The following is an 8741-nucleotide window of genomic DNA, read 5'->3' as shown; positions in this document are numbered from 1 at the left end:
TTTCCGGGGTTTTGTCAACCTTGGCTTTTGTTTGTTTACACGCTTCCCTGACGTTTTACGTAACGTTTAGCCAATCGGATGCCGGCGTCGTCGGTGAGTGTGTATGTGGGCGCGTCGGTGATCGTGTATGTGGGCGCGTCGGTGAGTGTGTTTGATTGAAAACTTTATTAACAGATTGCAGAATGGGTACAGTAACAGTACAGCTCAAAACATACAATTGTTAAGGCGAGACACTGCAGGTGAATAGTCAAATATACTTTTTTTGTTGATTTTGAGATTTTGTTATATTTTGCTTCCTAAACATGTCTTCTATGAAACTAGTGACAATAAAACGTCAATAACACACATTTAGTTGTTTATTTTACATCATTTTGCCTTATTGCATCCATAAATGTGCACATATTTAATGGGGAAGTGCCTCATTTGCATATATAAACATACATTTCAGAAAACTTGCAATATATTTTTTCTTAGTTTATATGTACATAACAAATTGGGAAAGTTTCATAGTGATATCTATTCAAATATTTTTTGCCTATTAGGGGGTACTACACTGTACTACACTGTTTGTAGCCTGTGTGTAGTTCTGTTCAGTTCAATAACATCATTATTATTATTATTCAGTTATCAGGCATGTGTTTAGGTTGTCTATTACTAATGGTTTGATTAGGTATTGTGTTTGTAAATATCTGTTTAAAAAAAAAGTATGGCATTTTACAATACAGAACTTTGAAGGCGTTTTCCCAAAAATGAGTTTTAAGAGTTTTTCCTCATACTCTGAGCCAGAAATCTCCACTTCAGTAGCACTCACATACACCAAACCTTCCAGTTCTATTCATATCTATGTTCTGAAGGTATTTACAGAAGGGTTTGTTGATATCGCATTCATACCCTGATTTATATCACATTTTATTCCTAAAAACATGGCGAAATATGGAATTTTACCATAAAAATGGACTGAATGGAGTATTTTCTGATTTATGGAGTGATAAAAAGAGATATCCAAAATCCCCTCTGTAATAACCTTTGGCTCTAATATGTCAACAAAATGAAACTATAATTTTGAAAATGGCTTTATCCAATGTTCAGATTTCTGTCCTGGAATTATATGCAAATTAGTGCATATTTAAGTAGATCATGCCTCATTTGCATATTTAAACATACAATTTCAGAAAACTTGTAATACAAAAAAGTCTTGTCTTAATATAAGTAATCAACTGGGGAAGTTTCATTGTGATATCTATTAGTTAATTTTTTTACCCTATTCACCTGCAGTGTCTCCCCTTAAGCCAGGGGATGCAGACCAGAGAAAGACTTTCGTCTTGTTTACATCAGGGTCCCCCATTTTCAATTCATCATAACACTATACATACACGACATACAGATAGACAGTACTGCTACATCTATACATTTATGACATACCAGATTTGCAAATACAGTACTATTTGTGATACAAAAAGAGTCCAGAAAAGAGAGTATATACGCAGGTGGTTGGGTGGGGGGGAGGGGTGGGTGGGGGACACTGTACAACTGTACAAGCAAAACTGTACATTGGAATATTGTGTATGTGGGCGCGTCGGTGAGTGTGTATGTGGGCGCGTCTGGGGGGTGCAAGCGAGTACAGACAAGCAAATATGACAACAATTTGAATCCTACGAGAGTCGGCTGACGAGGATGTGGACGTTAAATACCGCGTTCGCTTGTTGTTAATCGCGAGGGATAGATACAGAGTATTTTCCTGAAAAGAGATTTCCATACTGACATTAAAGAGACAATGAAGTGTAAACACCCTACAGGCTATACGATTTACAGCTATGTATTAGCTGCAGGGTCTTTTCCCGTTTGTTTATCTTATGGTTGCACACTTGCACCTGTGCCATAGGGCTCCATCATCTACCAACTCCCAGGATATGATGTAATTCACCCCTTGTGAGTCCACCTGTAGGACCCAGTCAGGTGCGAATGACCCGGGGTGCAGCGCAGATATCAGGGCTGGAGTTGATCAAGTGGGCAACACCAATCACAGATGGTTGGCTCACATGACATATGGCACAAGGTGAATTTCATTAACCACCCATTGCATCCACTCCCAGAAGGCCAAACAGCACAACATAACTGCTACCTACAACATCTTCACCATAGTAGGCTACTGCATACTTAGTCTCTACAGAAGCTAAAAGCGAACTTTGTTGTACAACGCCCCTCCCTCCCACACACACACACACACACACACACACACACACACACACACGCACGCACGCACGCACGCACGCACACACACACACACACACACACACACACACACACACACACACACACACACACACACACACACACACACACACACACACACACACACACACACACACACACACACACACACACACACACACACACACACACACACACACACACACACATTTTATTTCTATATTGTACTGCCCTACAAAGGCAAACAGCAGGACCTAGTGAAACAGAAAAATACTTAAATGTGTTTTTTCCTGTCCTGCCAAAGTATAATAGTAGTACATTACACTAGAAGAACAAGAGGACACCTTTTGTTCTTCTCAAGATAAAGATATTATTTATTTCCATATCACTACCCTATCAGTGCTGTTAATTGAGTGGTTAGCTTATCAGTGGGGCTTTCTGTGCATGATATGACACCAGGGACTATATTACCAGTTTATTATTTGTCATTGTTTATTTAAACCAGCAAAAGCTCATAACAATGCTGCACAATTTCTAATTGTGCCTTGCTCCACTGGAGAATACAAGGACAAAGAAATAAATGGTTTTAAGATTAGCTGTAGAGTTGAACAGATGAGCTAGCGGCATGTAAGAGAAGGGCATTCATTTGCAGTTAGATTCCTGAGTAACCGCTGGTGGCTGGTCTTGCTCTGCAGCAGCGCACACCATCTTTGCCTTGACCTTCTTATTGGAGGAGATGATAAAGTATGGGCTTAGAGAAGCATAGCAGGAGGAGAAGAACACCCTCATATCGGCCACCACCGGCGACACTTTAGCCACCGTCAGCATGTAAATCCAGATGACATTGTCGATGCCAAAGAAGACCGCGTACAGGACCACCAGTGTGAGCACCGTCTTGGCGGCCCTGGTCTCTGCTCCTCCCCCGTGGGACCGGCGGACCCCCCTTACCAGGCGGCTGTGGCGGTGGAGAAGCAACAGGATGTAGCCGCTGGAGCCCAACATCAGCCCCACAAAAGCAAAGTCCCTCACAGTGATGGCCACCCCGTTGATGACGTATGACAGGTTGTCTCTGAAGTCCACGTGGCAGAAGCCCAGGTTTAGGGTGAACGCGGGCACCGTGCCGTTGCGTGGGGCCATGGAGAAAAATGGGGCCGCGATGCATACGGCCATGTTGAGGAACCACAGCCCCGCGAAGGTGGGGAGGAGAAGGGAGGGAAGCATGGTTTTCAGCGTGGACAAGCGGGGCCCCGCGGGGGCGAGCGTCACTGCCTGGAAGACACTCAGCATGCAGGTGATGCAGACCGACAAGGCCCTGGCAATGCGGTAGGAGTAGATCACCACCTTGCAGCCGGGGTCGTTCAGCAGGTCCCTCAGGCCAAATACAGTCAAGGTCTGCGGGACGCAGCGGGTGAGCAGCAGCATCAGGTCGGCGAAGGCCAGGTGGCACAGGATCATGTCCACAGGAAGAAGTTTGTGGTCAGTGTAGACAATGTGGGCATAAGCCATCAGCACCACCGTGTTCCCCAGGATCCCTAGACCGGTTTGCAAGAGGAAGGAAACCCCTTTGATGGTCACACACAGATCCATGCGACGTGAAGCCCTGCATGACGACAATACCAAGTCTGTTATGAAAACACTAAAACCGTTAAGGGCATATAATAAACTGCTTTCCTATTGACACACTGGTTTACTGTTACAGGCTTACCTGTAATGCATGTAAATCCAGATTACAGCGGAAATAGAAAGTCAAGTCTGTTATGAAAACACCAACACAGTTAAGGGGATAAACTGCTTTTCTATTGACACACTGATTTACAATTCAAATCGATAGAATATGACCTCTATGAATCGCCTTACTGAAGCTGACACAGGCTTACCCGAAATGGCATATGATATAAAGTGTATCGGCTAGAAACTGTGATTAATAGTGCGTGTAATTTCAATTTATAGTCTCTGATGCCCTAGAGATCATACACTATTCACTCCACCCCTTCCCAAATTAAAGGCGCACACAAACCAAACGAAAAGGTAACTCATCCACGTGTCGAATCAAGAATTATCCAGGGTACATATAGAGTCTGACTTACATTATTAAAAACCTGCTATTATAGCTATGCTATTTCTATGCCCTGACACAGTTTGTATGGGTAAACATTTACCACCGTCTCCAATAATCCACAAGACACAATAGGGAAGAGTTTGTCCCCTAATCTGTATCGTCATCACACCCAGCATGCGGGGGATATGGGTACATTTTCTGCTTTGTGACAGATATGGCACCATTACAATATGAAGCCCATTTAGAATAAGAATGCAGACAAACATTGCATGGATCCATCAGTCAGTCAGTCAGTCAGTCAGTCAGTCAGTCAGTCAGTCAGTCAGTCAGTCAGTCAGTCAGTCAGTCAGTCAGTCAGTCAGTCAGTCAGTCAGTCAGTCAGTCAGTCAGTCAGTCAGTCAGTCAGTCAGTCAGTCAGTCAGTCAGTCAGTCAGTCAGTCAGTCTCCCTTTCATTATCAGTGGAGCAGCTGCAGGCTGTATATCAGTATGGAGTCTAGCTTCTCTGGCTCCCAGCTCCAGTCTGGCAGAGATTTGCTGCTCATGCTCATAAATATTAATTGAGCCTCCCTAGGTCATAACATGTAACATGTTAATTCTTCAAATTAAGTGGTATTTCCTTTTAAGCCCCACATGTCAGTCAGTTTATGAATTCGACGGACGGGAGAGGGGAAAAAATGTAATGTCAATCTTCTGAAATAGAATAATCTCCCAGGAGGATCCCAAGACCTGTCAGCAAAGAGACAACTGTGTGTTGCTGTTATTGTTGATGCAAGCGCTGGCTGATGACAGTAGACTCATGTACTGTAGAGGTTAGATGCACAGCTGGTTCCTGGCTTTGCTCTCTGCGTTGACTGCCATGTCCTGGGAGCATGTTAAAAGACGCAAAGGAGCAAGATAATTAAGCAGTATAACAACGCATGTCTTCTCTAATTGGGGGAACTGGGAACAACAAGAGACATCATCTGCTCTCTGGCTTCCTAGCTATGTGGCGTAACTGGAGAGTTGCTGATTTATACCACAAAAGAAGGTCTTCACGGTCTCTAATATTCTTTTATATCCCAATACAAGTATTGCACATTCTATGATGAACATCAAAGTATTTGCGAACATGTTGAGGTTTTGTGTAATTGTGATTTCGTTCATTCAAAGGAGTTGGACTGATTGTTTGTGAGCAGATTCCATTTGATTTCTCCTGGGAGCAGGCTTTAATATGAATGATTAGATGTTCTGTTGTTTTCCCATGTGTGTATTATATGTTTACAAGCTAAGAGGGCTAATTAGAATGGCAAGTTCATGCACGTTCTACCCCTGGGAATGAATGTATCATGTGCACTGTGCAGGATCAAAAGACCAGGCTGCTGTCCTATACAGTAATGATTTGATACTATATATAATTCATTGTTGAATGAACTGCTTTTTAGGTACTATTCTGACATCGATTTAGTAATTCCCTGTTTGTATAAGATAGTCATTAGGACAGTATAGTGAACCTTTTTGTATGTTAAAATATATGTCCTATTATAGCCAGCCCCCCAGGTTCAGATGAGCATATGTTTGGTTGTGTAAAGTTTGGTCATGTAATGTTTGGTCATACCCCTATTTGTGTGTAACATATGAACATTCCTTTGAGATACTCTACAAGGCCCAACGTTCAACCTAACATCTAAATACACCTCAATTGTACTGTATGTATAAGATATGAAAATAATGCATGATTTTAATATACTTGAAGTTGTCCCAATACTCATATATGTTCACCTGAAATGAAGTGGAATGGCTGACCTTGCAAAACGTTTTAAGTTGAACATGTTTTAACATTTAATATGCAATATAAAAAAGAAAAAATAGAAGTAAGGAAAAAAAGTACCACTGACTGCAAATCTACAGAGACCATTATCTCACTCCTTATCTGTAGGCATTATTTTCTATCTTCCACCTCTCCTGGGGAACATTATGTCTTATCAAGCCCTAATGAGTAGAGAGAGTACAATTCATTATCTACTCCCAGGGGTGAGGTTGCATTGAGGTGGTATTACCGCACTCACCCGACCTGCACTGAGTCATCAATATCATTAATTTAGGTTTGCCTTGAGCCTCAGCAGTTTCATTGCTTTAGCTGTGAATCAGATATTATATTACACTCATAAGAATGTAATGAAACCAAGGGTATCAGTCAAATTAATACAAGGTTAAATCTTTCCATAAAAAATTTAACCTGGTTCCATTTCTCTCCACAGGAGGACACTGTGGTATTGGTATATATATATATATATATATATATATATATATATATATATATATATATATATATATATATATATATATATATATATATATATATATATATATATATATATATATATATATATATATATATATATATATATATATATATATATATATATATATATATATATACCAGTAGGAAGAAGGCTGTTGCATTTTAGGCCTTATGTGTGGTTTGCAAATGATTAACCTCAGATACACAATTTTCATGAAAGAAAAATAGAGTAAATCTCCATCCAACTGAGGATTTGAGTTGTGGTTTAAACAGAGCGCAAAAAAATATTATGAAATTAGAGAATATTTGTAGTTGTATCAAATAATAATAAAAAGGGAAAAAAAAGGTTTTCATCCATTGCGGTCCTCATCTATTGTGGTAGTTGAGTAGAGGAACAGCTTGTACCTTTAGTGAGCAGGTTCTATCAGACAATCCCCTCATTAACACTGACATTCCTTGCTCCCCGGTTAGATCCTTGTTCCTTGTAAATGCATTCTAACATCGTTTTCCTGGTTGTTATCCTGTCCGCTTGAAACCCTTCCACGGTGAGCGGGGACAGGTGCAGTCTTCTGTATTGATCTCAGGTAATTGGAGGCTGAGAACAGAAGAGTCTAAAGTCAATGGGCCGTGAAAACGGATCCAACAACAGCTACCTCTCAGTGAGTATAAGAACACTAACAACATGACCACTTTGGGAGAGTGGGATCAGGGTGTCAGGGACTCTAGTTCTTTCCAGACGGCCATTGTCTTCTCTTTTCAGGTAGGAGTGTTGAGACATACTAACCCTCTTATTTTATCTTAAATACTATCTTTTAAAATAAATTCATAAAGCCAGAGAAATGAATATAAAAAAAAGAGTATAATCGTGTGATGTGTTGTTCTCTGATAAGCACCCCCTTGTTACCCCTGTCCCTGCCGGAATGCTCCTGAGGGGAAGGTATCTGCTGTATCTGCTGCATCTGCCCCTCACTGTGGTGGGTGCGCCGGGGAACATGGCAGTTATCTGGGCATTCCTCCTGGTGCTGTACCAGCAGCACTGTCTCCTCCCAACCGACACCATCGTGCTCCACCTGGCCTGTGCCAACCTGCTGGTGGTGGGCGTGCTGTGTTTACTGGAGACGTTGGCCTCCTTCCGCCTGGCCAACGTCTTTGGGGACAAGGGCTGCCAAGGGGTGATCTTCATCCACCGGACGTCACGCTCCCTCTCCATCTGGCTCACTTTTGTCCTCGGCACCTCCCGGGGCCTGAGCATCACCCCCCCCGGCTCCCGTTGGGGCGCTGTCCGCACCCTGGCGGCTCGCTACCTGGGGCTCATCTTCCTCTGTCTCTGGGTCATCAGCACCCGCGTGAGCTCCGCCATCCTCTTCTCTCTGGGCCGCAATGACTCCAGCCTCATGCAGCACGGCATCAACGTGCAGTTCTGCCACGTCCGCTTCCCTTCCAAACTGTCCAAGCAGGCCAACGGGGCCACTCAGGTGGGCAGGGATGTGTTTCCCATGGCCCTCATGGCCCTGGCCGGTCTGATCACCGTGATCTTCCTGTACAAACACAGCCAGCAGGTGAAGGGGCGGCGCTGCAGCAACAGCGGTGGTGGTGGTGGGAGCAGTGGCGGGGCTGAGCAACGAGCTGCGAAGGCTATGGTTGCCCTGGTGACCCTGTATGTGATCCTCTACGGAGTGTATAATGGGCCATGGGTGTACACTGTGAGGAGGACCATGGGATCCTCACTCATCTCGGACCTGCGTATATTATTTTCCTTTCTCTATGTGGTGCTGAGCCCCCTGGTCATCATCGGGAAGGTGAATGGAAGGCTGGGGTGTGTGGTGGTGGTGGTGGTGGTGGAAAAGCCTATTCAGAAAAAAACATCTACCGTCTCTAATCTTTAAGGGCCGGATATTATTGGTGCTTAGTCTTGAGGGGCATCAATGCAAGACATGATGAGGAGATTCACATATCCATTAAGCTGACCTTTAGGATGGCATATTCAGATTTGTATGTATTTGGTAAATTGCCTCAAGTTTGGCTCAAGCTAACGCTGGTTTTAGTGTAAGCTACTCTGAAGATAATGTATGAATAGTAATTATATTCTACTGTGTCATTAATTAAAATCACATAATTTGTGAAACATCTCATATTGTGCATTTATTGATGATCATTTTGCACCTGCAGGTATAGGCTTGAATAGGAAG

General features: G+C 42.9%; 2 protein-coding genes across 2 annotated transcripts; one reads left to right on the top strand and one right to left on the bottom strand.

Annotated features, from left to right (window-relative positions):
- Positions 1-2824: 2824 nt before the first annotated feature.
- On the bottom strand, positions 2825-3798 carry ora1 (olfactory receptor class A related 1; the record flags this gene model as incomplete). Its single annotated transcript, XM_084316244.1, has 1 exon — positions 2825-3798. One exon carries the CDS (start codon positions 3796-3798, stop codon positions 2854-2856), a length of 945 nt encoding a protein of 314 aa, XP_084172370.1. The 3' UTR covers positions 2825-2853.
- Positions 3799-7472: 3674 nt separating this feature from the next.
- Positions 7473-8438, top strand: ora2 (olfactory receptor class A related 2; the record flags this gene model as incomplete). Its single annotated transcript, XM_084315707.1, has 1 exon — positions 7473-8438. One exon carries the CDS (start codon positions 7473-7475, stop codon positions 8436-8438), a length of 966 nt encoding a protein of 321 aa, XP_084171833.1.
- Positions 8439-8741: the final 303 nt, after the last annotated feature.

The sequence above is a fragment of the Notolepis coatsorum genome, assembly GCF_963971535.1.
Source record: "Notolepis coatsorum genome assembly, chromosome: 6".
Classification (NCBI taxonomy): Eukaryota; Metazoa; Chordata; class Actinopteri; order Aulopiformes; family Paralepididae; genus Notolepis; species Notolepis coatsorum.
The sequence above is the reverse complement of the archived record's forward strand: the minus strand, read 5'-3'. Positions and strand labels throughout refer to the sequence as shown.